The sequence below is a fragment of the Odocoileus virginianus genome, chromosome 4, assembly GCF_023699985.2.
Source record: "Odocoileus virginianus isolate 20LAN1187 ecotype Illinois chromosome 4, Ovbor_1.2, whole genome shotgun sequence".
NCBI lineage: Eukaryota > Metazoa > Chordata > Mammalia > Artiodactyla > Cervidae > Odocoileus > Odocoileus virginianus.
This window is the reverse complement of record NC_069677.1, coordinates 8,598,981-8,622,877: the sequence shown is the minus strand read 5'-3', so window position 1 is coordinate 8,622,877 and position 23,897 is coordinate 8,598,981. Positions and strand designations below refer to the sequence as shown.

General features: G+C 35.9%; 1 protein-coding gene across 4 annotated transcripts in view; it reads left to right on the top strand.

The window, feature by feature from the left end:
* The window catches only part of POLQ (DNA polymerase theta), a 110,159-nt gene that overhangs the window by 70,772 nt on the left and 15,490 nt on the right, over nt 1-23,897 (top strand). For 2 of the 4 annotated variants that reach the window (XM_020894162.2, XM_070466029.1), the window contains 7 exons: nt 5,178-5,371; nt 7,208-7,345; nt 8,664-8,838; nt 11,653-11,779; nt 12,423-12,544; nt 15,000-15,184; nt 20,426-20,537. In XM_020894162.2, the coding sequence (XP_020749821.2) occupies nt 5,178-5,371; nt 7,208-7,345; nt 8,664-8,838; nt 11,653-11,779; nt 12,423-12,544; nt 15,000-15,184; nt 20,426-20,537 (1,053 nt within the window). Of the gene's footprint in view, nt 1-5,177; nt 5,425-7,207; nt 7,346-8,663; nt 8,839-11,652; nt 11,780-12,422; nt 12,545-14,999; nt 15,185-20,425; nt 20,538-23,897 lie in introns of those variants that run through there. The other 2 variants (XM_020894164.2, XM_020894166.2) reach the window with 2 other exon arrangements.

The window sequence follows — 23,897 nt, the reverse complement described above, 5'->3', positions numbered from 1 at the left end:
CTGCTGGCCCAGATTGTCTATCTTGACTTCAGAGAGCATAATATATACTTAAGGTGAAAATGATGAAGTGAAACAAGGTCGGCTTCATTGTGAGGAGATGTAAACCATGGATTTATTGGCTGATTAATTAACATTACAAACAGGAGACTGATGAATTCACGAAGAGTAGGGCTTGAATCTGCATTATTTATTTATAAGGGACCATGGGCAAGCTACTTTAACTCTCTAAGTCTGGTTCTTATTTTGAAAGTGTTAAATGAGACAGAGAACTTAGTACTTGTCACACATTAGGCACTTGTTGCTATTGTTCTTCAGTCGCTAAGTCATGTCCGACTTTTTGTGACCCTATGGACTCCTGTGCACCAGGCTTCTCTGTCCTTCACCATCTCCTGGAGTTTGCTCAGACTTGTTCAGTCGGTGATGCTATCCAGCCGTCTTGTCCTCTGTCACCCCCTTCTCCTCCTGCCCTCAATCTTTCCCAGCATCAGGGTCTTTTCCAATGAGTTGATTCTTCACATCAGGTGTCAAAGTATTGGAGCTTCAGCTTCAGCTTCAGTCCTTCCAGTGAATATTCAGGATTGTATTAGTTGATGATTATTTTTACTTCTAGCACAAACCCTCTGTGCTGGTTATAAAGTTCTCCATGATATTACTGGGATAAAATAATACAAAAGCTTATTTGCTTGCAGGAGACTTGATTAAGTGATGTTAATTAACAGCTTTTCAGCAGGCACTGAGTATTTCAAACTCAGCCTTTCTACGCCAATGTAGGCAGATAAAGAAGTTGGAGTACACAGTACGCCTTCCTCAGGACTCCTTCTATGTTCATGGACAATAATGCTGCATGAACAGAGCTAATTCCCTTAGTCTCACTAGTCTGCCTCTAGAATAGGCATCCTGGGTAGTCTATAATTTCTAAACACTGACATTTGATGATGGTGATTAGTCTGTAATTAGTCTGTAATTTTTTAGACATTTATTGCCCATTAACCAGATTTGTAAGTTTTTCAGTCTAATCGGGAGGGTACTGTTCCGTTACTTAAAAGATAATTTTTCACCTGTAAAAAAAAAAAAAAGACTGATATTCCTTTTCAGAAAAGTGTAAGAAACCCTCCAGATTTAGAATTTTTAGCTTTCACAGTATGTTTTCTTTGTGCCTTCACAGCTTTTTTCCCATGCAGATTTTCAGAGGTGGGTGACCTGTAGGTGTTAAATGCATTCTTGTACAGTGTTAAATATTTCTTATTCAAAGAATACATAGAATTGAAGTACATTGAAATAAGGGAAGTTTTGGGAGAGAATGTGAACAGCCATTACATTTTATTTGGAAATGATTATTTCAGGTTGCGCTTGTTAGTTTTAGTAGGCCTCCAGAATCTTCATCTTTTTCTCTTCTCATTGTCTTGCCTGTTGGAAAGGTATGTTCTAGCTGACTCTCTCCCAGTAGAGAGCTGATTTTTGTTTGATTATGAATAAATATTAATAACAGAATGTGTCTTTCCTTAATTTGACCCCAGAACAAAGTATCCTGTTCTTTTCACATTGATCAATTAGCTCCTTTTTAAAGTAGTTTGAACATAGATGAGATGATTTTTTTAGGTGTGGAGTGAGTTGATCTCTCTCTTTTTCAACTGACCTCAGCCACACAGATTTATATTAGTCATAATCTTATTTTTCATTAACACTTCATCATTGATCCATCTAGGTCCTCTTTTTATTTACTGTTATTTTAATAATATAATGAGTAACTGTTAACTCACATTAACAACTTAGACATTTGTCTACCTGGGTCCTCCTCTTTCCTTATGCATCGTAAGTTTTATGTTTATCAATCCCTTATTTTCTTAGTATGTATAAGTCCAAAAATATATTATTTGGTTTTGTTTGTTTTTGAACTTTATAAAACATTTGTCACACTATGTTTTACTTGCTCAACATCATGTTAGGAAGATTCATGCATATTAGTGCAAATATCTATAGTTTGCTTATTTTCACTGCTGTGTAATGTATCACTGTGTGTGTGTGCATGTGTGTGCGCACATGCATGCACACTAAAATATATTTATCCATTTTCCCATTGATGAATGCTTAGATTGTCTCTAGTTTTGTTTTATTTTTTGTTCTGCTATACCAAATAGTTCTATATATTCTTGTAAATTTACATGTCTCCTGCTACATTGGGTAAGAATTTCTTTTGGCTATAGAGTTGCTCCATCTTGGAAATAGGAGTATTCAACTTTTCAAGATTATGGTAGGCTGTTTTTCAGAATGGTTGTACAAAATTTGTCCTTTCAATGGCAATGTGAAAGAAATCTTGCTGATTACATTGTCTCTACTTTGCAAATTCGTTGGTTATAAAATGATTGTAATTTTTCTTTCAGCTATTACTTTGACTTCTTTAGTAACTGTTAGATTATTCAGTTATATCTTTTTGATGTTTTAGTAGCCTATATATTTTTAAAGCATTTATCTAAAGGTATTGCTGATTTTTTTCTTTTTTATATCTCTGGTTTGTTATGTCCTTTTCTTTCATAATATTATTGTTTAATCACACTAGAAGTTTATCCAATTTTTCAGTGTTTTCAAAAAAACTAATTTTTACCTTTGATCTTTCCTGTTTGTTTTCTGTTTCATTGGTTTTTGTGAACTTTTATATAATCTCTTTTCTTCTAAGTCCCCTGACTTTATATGCAGTCCTTTTTCTAAATTCTTAAGTTTGGTATTATGCTCACTACTTTTCAAATCATATTTTTCTTTTCTAATTTAAGTATTTAAGGCTATAATTTCCTCAAAGTTCTACTTTCATTATATCTTACAAGTTTTGACATGTAATGTTTTTGTTGTTTTATCCTAAATATTTAAAATTTTCTGGTGTGACTTTTTTAGATGAATAAATTATAAGATTATTTTTAATTCTCAAATAGTTGAAAACTTATTTTATACTTTTATTATTACATTCAATGTCTATTGTGTTGTAGAGAATATCTTTGTATAATACCCATTCTTTGAAGTTCTTTGAGAATTGTTTTGTAACCTAAAACCTGAATTATTGTGTAAATGTTCTGTGTGCACATAAGAATATAGGTATACTAATTCTGAATGCAGACTTTTATAAATATCTGTTAATTCAGTGTTGTTTAAATCATCAGAAAATTATATCTAATTTTCCCTATAGTTCAGGCAATGTTAATTTTATAGCACATCTGAGACTACTTTATTAGGTGCATACAGGTTTAAATTGGTGTATTTTCCTGGTACATTAAATCTGTCATTATGTTTGACTAGCTCTACCACTAGTAGGATTTTTATTCTTAATCATCTGTTTTTTTGGAATGACTGTGGCAGCATCAACTTTCTTTTGATTATTTGCTTGCCTCATACCTCTTTTTTCTGTCCTTTTAAATCTTCTAGATCCTTATGCTTTAGATGTGTCTTACAAACAAAGTATAGCTTATTTCTTTTTCAAACTATCAGTTTTTTCCCACAAATTTGGCAATTTATAATTATTGATGTGTTTCTGTTCATTGTGATTATTGACATATCACACTTTCCTGCTGTTTTGTTTGTATTCATCTTGTTTGATATTGTATATAGTTTTTAAAAATTTATTTAATTTTTAATTGAAGGATAATTGCTTTACAGAATTTTGTTGTTTTTTGTCAAACTTCTGATTTTGTATATAGTTTATTAATAGCTGTGCTCTGAGTCTAATGATTCTATAGCTGCAAGTCTTATAGAATCAGTGGAGCGCTCCAGGGTTTGCTGGGTGGGGGATGCCTTCCTCTGGAAAGACTTTGCTCTGGCTTCAGCTTGTTACTAAACTACACTGCATTCACGGCCTGCATTAGCTTTTCTTGGGAGTTTTGGTTCAGAACAGGAGCCTGAGAATCGGCTTCTCCTTCTCTTGATACTCCAAAGATATGTTATCCCCTCCACCTTTTTGGGGTAAGACTTCATTCACATTGCAGCCCTATTTCTTCCTACTGTCTGTGAATCCAGGCTGGCTTCCTATCATTCTTGACTCCTCTTTTTCTGACCCTAGTTCCTTGTTTCTCTAGTTGCATATTCCATGAATTTCTGTTCTGACTCCAGGCCTGTGAAGCCAGGCTCTGACTGCCCATATCTTCTGACTGTCAGAGGCTAGTAGCTCTCACTTGTTTGTTTGCTTTTGGTGGTAGTTACAGGTATCATTTGGGATTTCTCCTACTTATTGAGACCAGGAGTGCCTTAACGAATGTGTGTGTGTGTGGAACTGGAGAAGACAGGCCAGGGTTACACAGAATCCTAGTGACCCATAACACTGGAAGTAGAAATCTTTGCTGTGGATTTTTGTTCTTAATAAATTTAGGATAGCATTTCCCATAGAGTGTTCTATGAACACTCACTTTACATGATGCTAATAAATATTAAACATATAAAGGGCTTTATAGTCAAATGATTTCAGTCTTTTGATGAAAACAAACATTAAAATAGCTGTCTGTTCAGTTCTCCTCAGAGCCTTTCATATATTAACAGGCATCATGAACATGTAAGAGTAGTATATAAATGCTGAAATTCGTAGTATACAGTGTCTTTCAATCCCAACCTTTCTTAGAGTATTTTTGAGACTAATATGCTAATGAACATACTAGGGAAACTGACTTAGAATGAATATTTTGTTGAGAAGTGTCAGCAGATGGAAAAATACTCTGATTTCTTACTTTAGGAATCTTACTTACCCTTTCCTCTTAGAACACTGGAAAATATAAAACCTTTATATTTAGCTTTGTGCAGGCCTGCATACCATGGGACCAGGAGTGTTGGAAATCATTTTGGGGAATTAACCTTTTATAGTCAGCTTAGCAAATAAAATTGGCTACCTTGTTTTTTACTAAGAGTAGAAACAGAAACATCTTGGGAGAAATGAAGTCACTTACAATTCACACTGTTCATAAGGTTGCCTGTTTTACTCTCTGAATAGACACAGATAGTAGTCCAAAGCTTAAATGGAAAAGTGGAAAGTACTTTAATACCTTTCACTGATGGTTTGAGAATGTGGCTCAGGAGACTGGATCTTGAAGGATAGCTTAGTAGCATCTCTGATTTTCCCAGAAAAATGCTATGTATATAGGTAATGATGTTGAACTAGTCACTTAGCTGGTGAATTAATGTTTTTTGCTTTGTTTTTTTTCTTCCAGATGTTTTCTGTAAAGTGGAAATGCCCTCCCAGTACTGCCTAGCCTTGCTAGAACTAAATGGAATTGGCTTTAGTACTGCAGAATGTGAAAGTCAGAAACACATAATGCAAGCCAAACTGGATGCAATTGAGATGCAGGCCTATCAACTAGCTGGCCATAGTTTTTCCTTCACCAGCTCAGATGACATTGCTGAGGTTGTATAATGGGAATGGAGAATTTAGAAAGTCATTTTCAGAGCAAAAAAATGGTTTGTGTGTATATATTTCATAAATGTGTTTCCCTAAACACCAAAGGTCAATAAAATAACAATTGGTTAACCAGAATACTTTGGAGATGTATTCCAATATCTCCTTTGTATGTTTTTATTTGTGAATAGGAAGGTAGTGAAGAGGTATCCTAGAAAGTGTGTTTCACAAGGAGATTTGCCTGGTACAGAAGAAGTACTCAGTAAATGTTATGCAGATGAGATCTGTATTAGTAGTTGTATAACAGTGTAGATGTTTCTCCATGAAGTTAGTCATTTCATGAACTGTCACTCCTTCCTCACTGCAAAATTAGATACTTTTCTTAGATGTTAGTGAAAAAGGGATTTGGGGACTCTCTGCTTTTTTAACCTACAATATTTTTATCACCTTATGTAAGTTTTTACATAGTTTGCCCTTTTCTCCCCCAATAGTTTGTATTGTGTTGTTTCCCCATACTCCACAAGGGATGGTTGAGTTGTTTTGGGAGAGTTACTGATAGATGGGTGCTTATAGATAGCTTTGAAGTTTTGTTGTTTTCTAGATGTGATTCAGTTTTATAGCATGTTGGTAAATATTTTAGAGACTCTTCTATTTATTCCTTAACTCCTTGACTTTGGGCCATTTTATCAACCCTTTCAGTTCAGTTCAGTTCAGTGGTATGGACCTAACAGAAGCAGAAGATATTAAGAAGAGGTGGCAAAAAGATCAGCCCTTTTATCTCAGTAAAATACTTCATAGTAGAAATACCTCATAGAGTTGTGAGAAATAAAAAATAAGTGTAAAATACTTATAACAATACCTGTCTGAAAGTAAATATTAAATAAATATGTAAAGGGCATAAAAATGACTCCCCTTTTAAGCCACAGAGTTATGTGTTTTTAAAAAATGAGAAACTAGCTAATCTTGTTCAGTTGCCAAGTCATGTCTGACTCTGTGACCTCATGGACTGTAGCACACCAGGCTTCTCTGTCTTCCACTGTCTTCTCGAGTTTGCTCAAATTTGTGTTCATTGAGTCGGTGATGCTGTCTAACATATCTTAATGAAAGAATATAAATGATTGAGTTGAGAGAGGAGATGGTGTTCTGAATTGCCTATGTTGGAACCCCTCTAGTATGAACTAGTGAGTTTTATGTATCCATGTTTTAGGGAACTTCCTCTGCCTTAGAGCATAGATCTCTATGTTCCTTGTAAGCCTTCTTTCTTTAGTGGGTGCTTACTGGCCACCTTCTAGCTTTTGTTATTGCTACATTGGACCCTCTCCTGGCCTTTTGTTGAGGGATTCTCAGGATGTAGCTTTGTGGTGGTGGAATTATATGGCTTTTTGGATCCCTTCCTACTTCAGTGTTCTCTGATTTTTGTGATGACACAATAGCCACAAAGGCTCCCATGCCTGTCCTCTATGGGGCTTAAATGATCAAGCAGCCACATTGGTTACCATATCAAGAAGTATTTGGGTGAAATTACAATCCTCGGAGCAACTGAAGTCTTATTGTCAATAGTTTATTTGTTAGTTGTTCAGCACAAAATATATGTTCTTGTGTTTGATTATTAAGAGCCTGGTGTTAGAATTAACCTGCCATTGACTAAATTAGGGTATGGACAGTCTACCTAAGATTTTTATTGCCATTACTTACTAAATGTGTTAATTCCAAATTGTCCAAAAAAAATTCTTTCAACTCATGTTGAACTATATAGACTCTTTTCTTGAATACTTCTAAAAATATTTTCTGGATGATAATACTTGTGATTTGATTCTTGACTAAAAGGGCATATATTTCTTGCAGGTTTTATTTTTGGAACTAAAGTTGCCACCAAATGGAGAGGAAAAAAACCAAGGCACCAAGAAAACTTTGGGTTCTACCAGAAGAGGAAATGAGAATGGACGGAAGCTAAGGCTGGGAAAACAGTTCAGCACTAGTAAGGTGCTCTTTGGGGCAGTCACAGGGCGGAATCTGAACTTCTGTTAGCATTCGGTGTCTTGAAAGAATGCTGATGCGATCAAAATCCAACATAGTCCACCATTTGAACTTATCTAGACAAACAAATTGATTTCTGGTTCAGCTGCCCACACACACTGTGGAGACATTCCAGAATGGAAAATCTGGATCATAATCTGACTTAAGAGTATGTCCTTCCTATCATTAAAAGAGTATATAAAAGTTTGTAAATTCAGGCCTATATAGACATATTTAATTAATGATATGCACTACTCTTGGACCGAGATGCCCTACTCTCAGACTGCAGAATATAGTTTTTGTAGTTAATTGAACATGAACAAAGGTATGGAAGAATTTAAAAAATAAAGTTAATATAAATTTTTTTTTTAATTCCAGAGCAAAATAGTAAGTTTTCCATGAATTTATTTTGAGAATATAATCTGTTAATTTCAAAGTAAAATTTAATCACAACTCACGGAAACTGTATGCATGGGCCAAAAGAGAGAAAAGGCTTAATTTTACATTTTTACTAAATGACTTATCAGTGGAAAATAAGAATTGAAAGTACAGCCACATGGAGAGACCAGTCCAAGTTGCCATCCTATATAGATTCCTCCCCCAACCTTGCATTTCTCATGGGGTCTTAGTTCCCTGGAAACCAGGGATCGAACCTGTGACCCCTGCATTGAAAGTGTAGAGTCTTAACTATTGGATTGCTAGGAAAGTCACATTCTGTAGAATTTTGACCATAATATTATTAACTATGACTTGCCTCCCCCGGGGAAGTTTCCATAGCTTCATTCTGTAGCAAAACTTATTTGATTGCATTACCCTTTTATCTCACAAGTTTTTTTTGTTAATGGTTCATTGAAACTCTGTAGCATAGAAAATTCAAAGTTTTAAAAATAGATTTCCTTGATACAAAATCCATGAAAGTATTATGGCAAAAAAAAAAAAAAAGCAGCTAGGAAACTTATAATCACATGAGCAATGGAGGAGGAAAATGTAAAGAAAAAAGATGAGGTAAACACTTGGGTAGGGGGTGGGAAGCAGCTACTTTGCTAAGTTTTAAATTGATATCACTCAACATTAACATATTTACATTTAATAATCTATAGTTATTGTGGATTTATCATTATGGTGATTTCTAAAAAAAAAGTAATTTTATAATAGTAAAGTTGAGTTAGATACAGGAGTTACCAAATTTAATTTTGAGACTGTAATTTTTGCTTAAAAGAGATTCTAGTTTGCTATGGAATTTGGACAAGAGTCTGATCTTACTTTATTATAATTTTTTTGGCAGGATGTTTTAAATAAATTAAGGGCATTACATCCTTTACCAGACTTGATCTTAGAGTGGAGAAGAATCACTAATGCTATTACCAAAGTGGTTTTTCCCCTGCAGCGGGAAAAACGTCTGAATCCTTTTCTTGGAATGGAAAGAATCTATCCTGTATCACAATCACACACTGCTACAGGTAATGAGAAATCTTAATGTGGATAATATCCAGGTTTGCAAAAAATATTCTTATGTAATATTTGTTTATGATGACCAAAGAATTCAAGTGTTCATCATTGGATTCGGTGAAGTTTTATAAACATGAAAGACATGTGATTGCTAAGTTGCTTTAGTCGTGTCTGACTCCTTGTGATTCTGTGGCCTGCGGCCTGCCAGGCTCCTCTGTTCATTGAATTTTCCAGGCAAGAATGATGGAGTGGGTTGCCATTTCTTCCTCCAGGGGCTCTTCCCAACCCAGGGTTGGCACCCATGTCTCCTGCATTGGCAGGCGGGTCCTTTACCACTTGTGCCACCTAGGAAGCCCAGTACTGCATCCAAAGCATGGATGGATATTACCTAGATAAAGAGATGAAATTTAGCCTAAAGATATAGTTCCTTCTTTCAAGTACTCTATAGAATAACTTGGATGTCTGAGATTGGATGTGAGTATACCCAGGAATTAAATCTTTATTTGAATTAATGATCTTATCTGACTTTAGTCCCAGCCCTCTCCTGAATCACCTAGGAATCTCTCCAGGTTGAATCTATGTAGGGCTGTGTGGCATTTGTATAAGAAGGAGTGTCTTATTTTATTTAATCAAGAGAAGAAAGCGGTAGAGTCCATTGTGTGTCTCTCTTGGGATAAGTATGCATGTAATCTCATGAAGCAAAAAAACTTTCTTTTTCTAGGTAGTGTACAACTCTACATATTTGCCAAAATGCAGTGTGCAGTCGAAGAAAGGGCAGCATTATCTCCTTCATAGAGGAGGCATTTTAGTTTGGTGGTGTGGAATGTGGACTTTGATACCACATTTTCACAAGGTTTGAATCTTGGTGCTTTGAATCTTTAGTCAAGGTACTTAACCTCTCAGTGCCTAAGTTTCCACATGTATGAAACAAAATAATGAGAGTCCTACCTCACTGGGTGATCCTGGGGATTAAATAGGCCAGTATATGTAAAGTATTTAGAATAGTGCAGGGTATATTATCAGTTGTTGTTATTGAGACTAAGGGCACCATCAGGAGCTGCTTTTCTCTCTGCTTGCTTAGTCTCTGTTCTAAACAATTTCTCTTTCTCTTCTTCCCTATTTAGCTAACTTCTTGGTGCTTCTGCCTGTTTCTTGCACTGTTTTAAATTTCATTTTGAAACATATGCTAATGCTATAAACTTATGTAAAATAAATCCTTGTTGGTAAAGAAACAAAGTTAACCGAGAGTTTTCAAAGCAAATTTATTTGTTGCTTATAAAGCAGAAAATCAATTCCTTGTTTTTCTGATTGGTTTTCATTATACTGTGCCTGCACTTAAAGAATATTTTAGAAATAGAAGCTTATGTTAGTAAAGTCTATCATTATAGAATTCATCTCCGTGAAACTGTTCATGTCTTGTAATTTATTTTTGCCATTTTATTTGTCTACCAGTTCTACCTCATTAATTAAAACACTAGACCTGAATATTAAGTATTATCATAGAAAAGAAGACAGTGTACTTAAAAAGAATATTATCATAGAAAAGAAGGTAGAAAGAGACTTGGATTCTTTCCTGTGCTACTTATTGCTGCTGCTGCTAGGACACTTCAGTCATGTCTGACTCTGTGCGACCCCATAGACGGCTGCCCACCAGGCTCCCCTGTCCCTGGGATTCTCCAGGCAAGAACACTGGAGTGGGTTGCCATTTCCTTTGCCAGTGCATGAAAGGGAAAAGGAAAGTGAAAGTGAAGTCGTGTCTGACTTGTAGCAACCCCATGGACTGCAGCCTACCAGGCTCTTCCATCCATGGGATTTTCCAGGCAAGAGTACTGGAGTGGGCTGGTACTACTTGTTAGCTTTGTAAAATTGAATAGGCCATTTAATGCTAATAAGTATGTTAATATCTACCATTAATTGAGCACTAATTTTTGCTAAAATTAAATAACAAGGGCATAATATTAAGAGTTTATTCAGTAAAACTGTATCTGAGATACTTAAAATGTCTGATTCATCAAAAGAAGATGCAATTATATACAGAAACTGGTAGAGAGCCTGTTACAATGAAGAGTATCATAAAACAGAATTTTTATCTCACTATATGTGTATTATAAAAACAGTGGTAACAATTACCCAAATTTTTTGAACAACACTTGTGTTTTTGGAAAATTCATCCAATAAGTAGATAAATAAAATGTAAAATATTTAGGGGAAAATAAAGCCACAAGCATTAAATCAAATTGGTTTCTGTTTCCTAGAAAATTTATTAGCCACCTGATTCTGGTTTCTAGCCATGTCAGTGCTATCTGCCATTGATTCTTGTGATAGGTGAGAAGGAGGAGCAGGAGAACTGGCCAGGTGGTGTCTAGAATGTCGGGCTGTGCTCACCGTCCCTCACGGCTGCCCTGTCTCCTGCCTCAGTTAGCTCCTGGGGCCCCAGCCGTCCCTGCTCAGGACTCAGCTGCCCTTCTGCTTCAGACCCATTTGATTTGTCTTTTACTCATGAGTGTAACTGCTAGTGTTTTATAGTGCTAACTTCTGGTACTTGTTTTAGTGTGGGAATAGTATGATTTATCATATTACTTCTTATCATGGGATTGTTTCTGTAGAAGTTAATACAAAACACTGTATTATAGATGATTCATATATTCACTTACATTGAGATTGTTCTTTAGTTTTAAAATAATAGAGCATGGATTTTAGGATAATTCAGAAATAGTATTTTTGTTAAAATAAATGTCAGATTTCCCCTCCTCCCTTACCCCTCTAAGTTTTTTTTTTTTTTTTTAACCTCTCTAATTTTATGTCTTCATTCTGCTTGATTTTAGGACGAATAACCTTTATAGAGCCAAATATTCAGAATGTACCAAGAGATTTTGAGATAAAAATGCCAACAGTAGTAGAGGAAAGCCCACCTTCCCAAGCTCTAGGCAAAGGCCTACTTCCTATGGGCAGGTAGACTCTTATTTGTCTTCATTTGTGATAATATACTTTTGGGAATATGAATGGCTCAAATGTCTTTATTTGTTTTAATATACTTTTGGGAATATGAATGGCTCAAAAACAGCCTATTGGGTAAAATAATGAAATAGTTTAATTTTCTGTTCTAGGCATACACATTTCTATTCAGAGCACTACCCATTCAAATCCTGAGTCTGTCTATAAAGAAACTAGTTGGCAGTAAAAAGCTGAAATCCTGGGTGCCTAGTTAAATCAACCAGCACTGTATGCTTCTTTGTTAGATATTAAAGGGACAAGTTTAGCAATGTCTGAAATATATCCCTTCCTGACATCTCCATCTGCTCAGATGAATGTGCTCAGAAAAAGCACAGATCATTTCTATTAGACACGATCTATGGGATTTATTGAGTTGAGTGAAGCAGTTTGTAGGAAAGGTTATTACAGAAATACCTTACGTCTTGTTCAATTGAATGTTTCCTGAACAAGGTGTAGTATCTTTATTAAGCTTTAAAGTGGGTTTCAAATAAGGCTTTTACATTTCTTAGATGGAAATAATGACTTACTGAAAAGCTCAGACCCTTTTCATATATTTGAGACTACCTCATGTCTGACTGATGGATGTTTTTTGCACCAACAGAGGAGGAAAAAAGAAGGGCTGTGGCATGAATGCCAGGCACCAGGCAAAGATGGAAGAGAGAGCCTCAGACAGAGGAATGCCCATCTCAGTTAGCATGCGACATGCCTTTGTGCCTTTCACAGGTAAGGAGACTGATGATGGTTTTGAGCTTCTTATTGCTGTGGGAATGGTTTTCAAAGCACTGATAAAACAAATTATGAATAAGACTCAGAAGAATGCATTGTTTCCTCCTTGTTTCCTCTCTTTGGTGGAGCCTTTTGTATTGCCAGATTTGTAACAGTCACTCGTAATTGTCTTCATGATCTGCTCTGTGGGAAACTTCTGGGGCGTTTGCTCAGCATCCTGCTGAAATCATGTTATCCTCAGTCTCTGTCAACCTTTTTATAGAATCCAATGAATTTTGTTAGTCCTCATCCTCTTCGACTTCTCTACAGCATTTGTCATTCTGTGAACCCTCTGTTTCCTCAGTTTTTCTCCTCCCTTGACTTCTAAAGGCACTTTTTTTTTTTTTTTTTGGTCTCTTTTTAACTTGTTTTGCTCTTTTGTTTCTTCTGCAGTTCTCCCCACTGCTGCTTCCTGTTGCATGGGGTAGCCTTCAAGGCTGTCTTATCTCTGTCTGACCTCTCCTCAGCACTCATCATCGAAACCTTTTTAAGTCATGATCTAACTCCCAAAGCATCAGCCCTGTTAGTACACATATTTGCTCTTTTATCTTTTGCCATCTGGCAGGTCTGGGTGAGTGCAGTTAACCAGCTGAATTTATTTAGTTCTGTCAGAAGTTTATATTCTAAGGGTAAAATCATGTCTATGATAGTGTTATTGCCATTGGACAGTTTTCAGTTTTGCTTTTTAAGTACAGATTACCATCATTTTACCATTGTAACTGTGTTAAAGTTTTCAGTTCTGTGGTATTAAGAACATTCATGTTGTGGTGCAACCATTACCACCATTCATCTCCAGCACTTTTCATTTTCCCCAACTGAAACTCTGTACCCATTAAATATAACTCTGCCCCCTAACTACCATAGCCCAGGGCAACCACCATTCTATCTAGACTTTGATCATTCTCTATACTTCATATAAATGAAATCATATAATATTTGTACTTTTGTGCCAGGCTTATTTCACTTAGCATGTTTTCAAGGTGTATTCATGTTATAGCATTTGTGTCAGAATTTTCTTTTTTAAGGCTGAATAATATTTCATAGTATGTATTTATTCTTACTTAGGTGATAAGATTGTGTTTAACACAGCAATACTTTATACTGCTTTTGTTTAAAATTTAAAAATTAAGGTTATTTAAATGTATATGGATTTAACCTGAAAAATCTCTGCCAGTTGAATACAGTGTTTAGTTAACTATCTAGAGTAAGTATTGATATATGGTTGGATTTAAGTCTATTGTCATTTGTATTTTGTTCTATCTGTTCTTTATTCTTTTTTAAAAACTATAAATGACTTTTTATTATTGTTTTATTTCTATCTTTTAAATTCTGTATCTTAGATACTTTGGAGTTTACAATATGCATCACATCACAGACTAGCTTCAAATAATTTTATACTGCTTCATCCATAATTTACATTATGAGTATTGTTTCCATTTCCCTTTTCTAGTAATAGGTTTAGCTCCTATGACTGTTATAAACTTGCTGTGTAGTTATTTTGAGGGGGCATATGAATGTTTCTTTCTCCACAGCCTTGCCACAGAATGTGCTGTCCAATCTCTGGATTTTTGCAATATAAGTAGAAAAAGATTGCTTCTTATTACAGATTTAATTTGCATTTCTTTTATTGTCAATGAAGTTAAGCATTCTTTAATATGTTTAAGGTTCTTTTGTTTTTATTTATGTGAACTGCTCATTTATATTTTGTTCTTGATTGCACCTCTTTTTTGTACTATAGCAATGAGTCTTTTGTGGTATCAGTTGCAAATATTTTTCTAATTTTTCTTTAACCTGGCTTTTATTTAATTTGTTTTTTCCATAGATAAATTTCTAGTCCATACATAAATTATTTGAATCCCCTTAATAACTCTTCTGAACATACAGACCGCCTGACTTTTTTGTTGAACGACTATTTTTAAAGCAAAGTACACATTTCTTTCCTGCTCCCTTAAGATGCACACACATTAGGAACTAGTTTCTTTATTCACTCATTCATTCATTCAGTTAACATCCATTTGTTCTGACCTGTTAGGTACCAGGAACTGTGTATTTCTATAGAATGCAAAGGAAGATTAAGTATCCTGTCCCTAGTGGCTAAGTGTTATGTGGAAGAGGCATGAAAGAACCTCTCTGACATTTATATTATGTCAGTGTTATAGGAACACTGAGGAAAGCACTACCACAGTGGTTGAGGGGCAGAGGTCAAAGGTGGCTTTATATATATTACATACCTTTGAAAGCTAAGCAGAAAAAATTTTTACATGTTACAGAACTGAACTGAGTCAAGTTAAGAGTAAGATTTTAGCTTTTGGATGCATGATCTCAAGGTTCTTTGTTGGAACTGAATTTCTGTCATCCTGCTCAGTACTTGGTTTTGTCTTTGTGCCAACTTTCCTAAAATCATTTGTTTCAGGTGGTTTAATATTAGCTGCTGATTACTCTCAACTTGAGCTGAGGATCTTGGCTCATTTATCCCACGATCATCGTCTCATTCAAGTGCTAAACACTGGAGCTGATGTTTTCAAGAGTATTGCAGCTGAATGGAAGATGATTGAGCTGGACTCTGTTGGGGATAATCTGAGGCAACAAGCAAAGCAGGTAATCTTTAGTGAACATACTTAACATAAATGGAGAGAATTTTACTGATGCAGAAAATTTTTTTAACTGCCTCAGTCATTTGCATTTGAGAAGTGATTTCTCCCTGTTTGGATTTTTCATGACATTCATCTGAACCTGTCTCACGATATTCATATATTCCTTTGTAGAGTCAATGTAAAGAATCCAATAGACTTAGTCTGAAGCTACTTAGTATTGGGAAAGCCATATGCATTAGTGATATTATGGTGATGGTGATGGTAGATACTGTGTGTGTGTGTGTGTGTGTGTGTGTATGTATGTTTCAAATCTCTTGCCTGTAAGCATACATATATTTGTCTTTCTGCATTCACACACTTTGAGCCATGGTGCCTTTTATAGAAAGGTGCTCTCTGAATGTTTTTTGAAAAATATATATTACTGAACTGTGGATTATAGGCAATAACTATTAGCTTTTTAGTATTTTGAGACCATTGGTGGTTGGCTGATCTGCTTGTGAAATTTCATACTGCCCTTAGACCTTTCAAATAAGCCCATATTAGTTCCTGCTCCTGTTTGACTGTCAGGCACAGGGAAATGAAAGGCCACATTCACACCATTTTCTAGCCTGAATTAACACTGATACTTCCTTACCATGTGACCTGTGGGAACTCTGATGGCCTTTTCAAGAGAGCAGAGTTGTTGGCTGGGTAAAGGCATACCACTTTCACCTCTAAGATCCTGCTTTACTAGTTTGACATTTACTCTTCTCATTATTCACAGCTGTGATTCTTGACGGGTTCTTCAGGTATGAAACACTTCTCACCACTGCCTGTTTAACACCAAACTTGTTTATTCCACTATTTAGAAAGCCAGCTTTGTTCTCTCTAATCTTTTCGAGGGTTCTGCATTTAGCAAGAATCAAACTGGGTTAAATAGGTAACATTCCAACATTTAATGCTCATAATAAATTCATGAAACAGGTATTATAATTATTCCCACTTTACATTGGAGGAAATCAAGGCATTGAAAGCTATTAATAGTATAGAAAAGAGAAGGGGAGGAGTTGAAGTAAAGACCATTATCTTGCAAATATCCCCTGGAATAGCCAACCTCAAGGAGTTCAGTTCAGTCTCTCAGTCATGTCCAACTCTTTGCGACTCCATGGACCGCAGCACTCCAGGTTTCCCTGTCCACCACCAACTCCCGGAGCTAACTCAAACTCATGTCCATTGAGTTAGTGATGCCATCCAACTGTCTCATCCTCTGTCATCCCCTTTCCCTCCCGCCTTCAATCTTTCCCAGCATCAGGGTCTTTTCCAATGAGTCAGTTCTTCGCATAAGGTGGCCAAAGTATTGGAGTTTCAGCTTCAGCATCTGTCCTTCCAATGAATATTTAGGATTGATTTCCTTTAGGATTGACTGGTTGGATCTCCTTGCAGTCCAAGGGACTCTCAGGAGTCTTCTCCAACACCACAGGTCGTGAAGATCTTTTTTGTATAGTTCTTCTGTGTATTCTTGCCACCTCTTCTTAATATCTTCTGCTTCTGTTAGGAGAATACTACTTCTGTCCTTCATTTTGTCCATTTTTGCATGAAAAGTTCCCTTGGTATCTCTAATTTCTTGAAGATCTCTAGTCTTTCCCATTCTATTGTTTTCCTCTGTTTCTTTGCACTGATCACTGAGGAGGGCTTTCTTATCTCTCCTTGTTATTCTTTGGAACTCTGCATTCAAATGAGTATATCTTTCCTTTTCTCCTTTGCCTTTCACGTCTCTTCTTTTCATAGCTATTTGTAAGGCCTCCTCAGACAACCATTTTGCCTTTTTGCATTTCTTTTTCTTAGGGATGATCCTGATGCCTCCTGTACAGTGTCATGAACCTCCGTCCATAGTTCTTCAGGCACCCTATGAGGTCTAATCCCTTGAATCTATCTGTCACTTCCACTGTATAGTCATAAGGGATTTGATTTAGGTCATACCTGAATGGTCTAGTGGTTTTCCATACTTTCTTCAATGTAAGCCTGAATTTGGCAATAAGGAGTTTATGATCTGAGCCACCGTTAGCTTTCAGTCTTGTTTTTGCCAACTGTATAGAGCTTCTCCATCTTTGGCTGCAAAGAATATAATCAGTCTGATGGTATTGACCATCTGGTGATGTCCATGTGTAGAGTCTTCTCTTGTGTTGTTGGAAGAGGGTGTTTGCTATGACCAGTGAGTTCTCTTCTCAAACCTCTGTTAGTCTTTGACCTGCTTCATTCTGTACTCCAAGGCCAAATTTGCCCATTACTCCAGGTATTTCTTGACTTCCTACTTTTGCATTCCAGTCCCCTATAATGAAAAGGACATCTTTTTTGGGTGTTAGTTCTAGAAGGTCTTGTAGGTCTTCATAGAACTGTTCAACATCAGCTTCTTCAGCATTACTGGTCAGGGCATAGACTTGGATAACTGTGATATTGAATGGTTTACCTTGGAAACAAACAGGTCATTCTCTTGTTTTTGAGATTTCATCCACATACTGCATTTCAGACTCTTTTGTTGACTGTGATGGCTACTCCATTTCTTCTAAGGGATTCTTGCCCACAGTAGTAGATATAATGGTCATCTGAGTTAAGGTCACCCATACAAGTCCATTTTAGTTCACTGATTCCTAAAATGTCAACGTTCACTCTTTCCATCTCCCGTTTGATCACTTCCAATTTACCTTGATTCATGGACCTGACATTTCAGGTTCCTATGCAGTATTGCTCTTTACAACATCAGACTTTACTTCCATCACCAGTCACATCCACAATTGGAAGTTGTTTTTGCTTTGGCTCCGTCACTTCATTCTTTCTGGCGTTATGCTATTAATAGTAGTTTGCTTAACATCATAGCTATCAGTGGTAGAGCTAGGATAAGTTCAGAAAACCAGAACTTAGACATTCTGACTCCACTATCTAAACATGCATACACTGATGCTAAATAGCTGCCTCTATTTAGTAAGTTCTTGCATGATTTAATAGTTATTTATCCTATATCACTTTTTTTTCTTGAATCACTACACACTCAACCATCTCAGCATTGCCAAGGTTGTAAGCGATATCTGAGTTACAATGTGTGTAAAAAGACTAAAAAGAAAACAGGAGGGAATAAAACCATTCTAAATGTGATGTTTAAAAAAAAAAGTAGTTTGAAATTTTGATAATCCTTTTTTTTTTGCAATTTTTCTTTTTAAATTTTATTTACCAGTATTTATTTAGAATTTGCTTTGTGTCAGATGGTGTCCTAAACATATGTATGTAATAACTCATCTCATCTTAACACCCTGGAGGAGGGCACAGCAACCCACTCCAGTATTTTTCCCTGGAGAGTCCCACGGACAGAGGGACCTGGTGGGCTGTAGGCTGTAGCATCGCAGAGTCGGACACAACTGAAGCTACTTAGCACAGTCCTAACAATCTCCTGGTGTAGGTATTACTATTGTCAACTAAAAACAGATGCACAACTTGGAGAGTTGTGAGTTAAGTATTATTTGGGGCAAAATGAGGACTGTCACCCAGGAGGCAGCACCTCAGATAGCTCTGAGAGACTGCTTCAAATAGGTAGTGGGAGGAATGTCAGTATGTAAGTTTTTGGTGAAGGTGGAGTTCAATACCATTAAGCACTCATTTTACAAAAGGTTTTCTGCTAATTACTAGGATATGATTCACCATGAAGGGATTTAGTCCTTTTCTAGATATGAGGACATGTAAGGATTGAGATCATAAAATCTGTTCCTAAAAACATCTAACTATCTAAATACCTGTCCTACCAGATTTGCTGGAACACAGAATGCCTCTCTCCACCTTGAACTCTCTCAAGGGATGTTGACAGCTGTAGTAACACAGGCTTTAATTTCCGTAGGGGCAGGTGGCAAACACCCTTGTTTAGTTGTTGGTAATGCGCTTGGCAAGTACCAATTTGTAGCTGACACTATCCTCATTCTATAGTTGAAATGGAGATACAAGGTAGCTTGTGCAAGGCCTCTTTTAAATAGTGGAAGCTAGGATTTGAACCCAGGCAATACTTATTATTAAATTAGTTTGCTTTTTGACCTATTTAGACCATTTTCCTACACTATTCAAAATTTTCTCGAGTTTGTGTTTAACCCAAATGAATTCTGCAATTGTGGGATTTCAGGTGGCTGTGAGATGAAGAGGATATTTATTTCCAAAGACATTCTCACTGTTATGAACCCTTGTAACCTATTCTTTCTGCTCTTAGTCCTATTCAAAGGTGAGGAGAGCAATGTTTATAATACTTCTCTTTTCTGACTCCTAGGCATTTCTTTAAGCAGAAGGTTTTTGTTTTTTTGTTTTTTTGAGGCAAGGATATGCTTTTATTCAGAAAGCTGGTTGACCTAGAAAATGGCAGACTAATGTCTCAAAATAACCATTTTGTGGGGGTCCTGATCCCAGGTTCTTTTATAGAACATAGAAAGAGAGGAGTTGAAGTAAAGACCATTATTTTGCAAATATCCCCTGGAATGGCCAGCCTTAAGGAGGGAATGTATTAATACCTTCAGGCAAAGCAACAAGGTTCCCTGAGGCAGGCCTTTAGGGAGGGGATGTATTAATCTCTTCTGGCAGAGGGACAGGTCCCTGGCAAGTCATTATGTGATTATAATAACAAAAGTAATGAAAAACAAAGGGTAAAGTCAAATAAACAGATCCATCATGGAATTAGAATTGTCTCTTTCCTCCAACAGTGCCTGTCTTCTTCCCCATTGTATTGGTGTCAGAAAAAGCCTTGAGGGAAGCCAGTAGTAGTAGTAGTAGTAGTGTTAGTTGACCCCATGGACTGTAGCCCACTAGGCTCCTGTGTCCATGAAATTCTCCAGGAAAGAATACCGAAGTGGGTTGCCAGTCCCTTCTCCATAAGCAGCAGTTAATGAAGTATTATGAGGATTTGGAAGCTGCCCTGAAGACTTCTGGATAAATGACAGCCAAAAATAAATCTTCCCTTTTAAATCACTAACAATTGTTTTTTTAACACACACACACACACACACACACTCATACTCATTCTTTTCTTCCTCTACCACCTCAAAAAGTATTGCTAAAAGGCAGAAGAGGCGTTCACTTTATATCAGCTTCTGTGTATCTAACCCATCAAAGCAAATCTAGTCATTCCTTTGACTTAATATGAAAATTTTAGCAAATTTCTATCCTAATGAACTTATTAGGTTTGCATTTTATGTGGTCTTGAACTGTAATTTACATACTAAGTATGATGAGTTCCTTTCAGATTTGCTATGGAATCATTTATGGAATGGGAGCTAAGTCTTTGGGAGAGCAGATGGGTATTAAAGAAAACGATGCTGCTTGCTACATTGACTCCTTCAAATCCAGATACACCGGTAAGGAAGTACTGAGTGTTAATTATCTTCTAGATACTATTCTTCTCAACTCTGTTTCCATATTATATTTTTAAAAACGTGTGTTACAGAATTTTCTATTGACAGAACTTTTCATCAAACATTATTAATTAAATATCAGTAACTTTATCCTTATTTACAATATGTACTTTTTTCATAAAAATAGAGACAGAAATGGAATAGTAAAATGAAGTTGATATATATACTACTGTGTCACTGTGGAAATCTTTTAAGTCCTATGCTTTAGGATCTTCCCTGTAGCTCAGACGGTAAAGAATCTGCCTGTAATGCAAGAGACCTGGGTTTGAGCCCTGGGTCGGGAAGATCCTCTGGAGAAGGGAATGGCAGTCCACTCCAGTATTCTTACCTGGATAATCCCATGGACAGAGGAGCTTGGCTGGCCACAGTCCATGGGGTTGCAAAGAGTCAGACACAACTGAGTGACTGACACTACTACTACTACTGAAATAGTAAACCATTGATTAAATATACCATAAACTAAGACAGAACAATTGCTTTTATAGAGCAGTTTGAATATCATCATTTTAAACTCTCTCTTCTTTTAGCAGTATATTGAGGTAATTTGTATACAGTAAAATTCACCTTTGAATTTTGAGTTCTATGAATTTTGATAGATGCTCACAGTCATATAATCTATGCTACAACTAAGATACAGAGTCATTCCCCCATCATCTCAAAAAGCTCTTTTATGTCCCTTTGTAATCAACTCTGTCCCCAATCCCCAAAAAGAAGCCTTATTCACTTGACATTATCTTGTACATAGAAAATCATGTGAATTTTACAAAAGCAACTACTAGAACAAATAACTAAGTTTAGCACAGATTCCCCCCATATAGGTCAGTTTGTAAAAGTCAGTTATTTTTATATACTATCAATAAACAGTGAATGAAGTAAAAATAAAACCATTTACAGTAACATCAAAAACATGAAATACTTAGGATAAACTTAATAGAGTATGTGCAAGACTTTATTGAGAACCCAAAAGCAATCCTTTGGGGTTTGTGAGAAATTGAAGAATACTTAAGTAAATGTGCGGTTCACCATGTTACTTTACTAGAAGGTACCATATTGTTATGATGACAGTTCTCTGTAAATTCTTGTATAGATTCAGTGCATTTCCAGTCAAAATATCATTAGACTTTTGTGTCGAATTTGACAAGCTGATTCTAAACTTATGTGGAAATCCAGAGGGTCTGGAATAACTAGAATAATTTTGGCAGGGAAAGGTACAGTGTTGAGTACTTACTCTTCTTGGTTTCAAAATTTATTTAAAACTATAGTAATCAAGAATAGGCATAAGGGTAGTTTTAGGGAACAATGAAACACAAGCGTATCCAGAAATGTGTCTGTATGTACATGGTGAATTGATTTTCAGCAGAGTTGCTGTGGTAATTCAATGGAGGAAAGATGGTCTTCTCAACCAAATGCTAGAACAGCTGGATATCAGTATGGAAAAAAGATGAACTTCTGCTTTTATCTCATAATGAATTAAAAAATTAACTTGGTATGAAACATTAACTTGAAAGTAAAAACTAGAACTATCAATCTTCCAGAAGAAAAGGGAGAGGAGCTTTGTGGACATTGAGGTACACCAGTTTTTTAGCTAATGATAATACTGAATTAACCATAAAAAATAAATAACTGATAAAAGGTACCATTAAGAAAATACAAGGCAAGTGATGGACTGAGAGGAAATGTTTACAGTTCCTATTATCTATCAAAGGACTTGTGTCCGGAATATATAAAGAAATCTGACAACTCAGTACTAAGAAGGTAAATACTGCAATAAAATAAAGTTTGAAAGATTTGAACATACACTTCACAAAAGAAAATATCTGAATAACTACAGCAAGTGTTATCATCATTAGTCCTCAGGTAAAAGCAAATTAAAACCACAAAGAGGTACCATTACAGAAACATTAGAATGCTAACATTTTTTAAAATTGTGTCTCTTTTACATTGCTGACTGGTTGTAAAATGGTACAACCACTTTGGAAAACAGTAAGGCTCTTTCATTTGAAGTTAAACATACCTTTAACTGTATGATTCTGCAGTTCTACTATTGGATATTTTCCCAAGAAAAATGAAAACATATGTCCAAGGAAAGACTTGTATGTGAATGTTATAGCAGTTTTATTTACAACAGCCAAAGACTGGAAATGTTAAACAACAAAAATCCAAGTGAACAAATTTAAAAAAATTTTCTCAGTTTTATTGAGCTGTAATTGACACAAAGCACTTTATAAATTTAAGGTGTACAGCATAATCATTTGATTTAAATACATCCTGAAATGATTACCACATAGATTTAGTGAGCAGCTGTCTTTTCATTTTGATACGACATTAAAGAAATACAAAAAAAGATTTTTTCCTTGTGGTGACAATTCTCAGAATTTGCTCTCAACAGTTTTCATATATAACATTCTGCAGTATTAATTAGCTTTATTGTATTGTATATTTCATTCCAACTATTTCTCTTATAACTGGAAGTTTGCATCTTTTGACCACCTTCACCTGTTCCTTCTCCTACTCCCCACCTCTGATAGCCACAAATCTAAATCTCTTTTTCTGTGAGTTTGTTTTTGAAATATAATTGACCTACAAACCATGTTAGTTCCTGGTGTACAGCAGTGATTTGATAGTTCTACACATTTTGAATGGTCACCATGATAATTCTAGTTGCCATCTGTCACCATGCAAAGATATTACATAGTTATTGACTGTATTCCTCACACTGTACATTTCATACTTGCGACACATGTGTCTTGTAATTGAAAGTTTGTGCCTCTTAATCTCCTACACCTGTTTCTCTCGTCCCTATTCTCCTTGCCTTGGGCAACAACCTATTTGTTCTCTGTATCTATTACACCATTTCTCTTTATCAACTGAGCAAATTTAAAGATCAGATTGGTTTTATTCTATGATTCATAAATTGAGCAACATCCCATCTAGCAATAGAAAGGAACTGAGCTGTAAAAAAGTTTTTTCAAGGTAGAAATGGGGTAGGCAGATGAAGGAAATTATTAGCAAAGAATGTAGTATTGTTTCAGGCAAGGTCACCCTCCTAAGGCCCTGTTGGGCAGATAACTTCACTAAAGCTGACCATGTAATTCCAGATTGAATGGTTAAAGGTTTTACTCCTGGGGGTACTGAGACTGCAGTCAGGTTAGGTATTAAGTCTTGGTTTGCTGACATAGGGTTTAGCCTAAGTGACTTCATTTTGGGCCTGCTGTCTCCATTTTAACAGGACCAAATTATCTGTCAGCAGGATTATGGATAAACAAATTTTGGTATGTCTCTGTAGTGGAATGCTACTTAGCA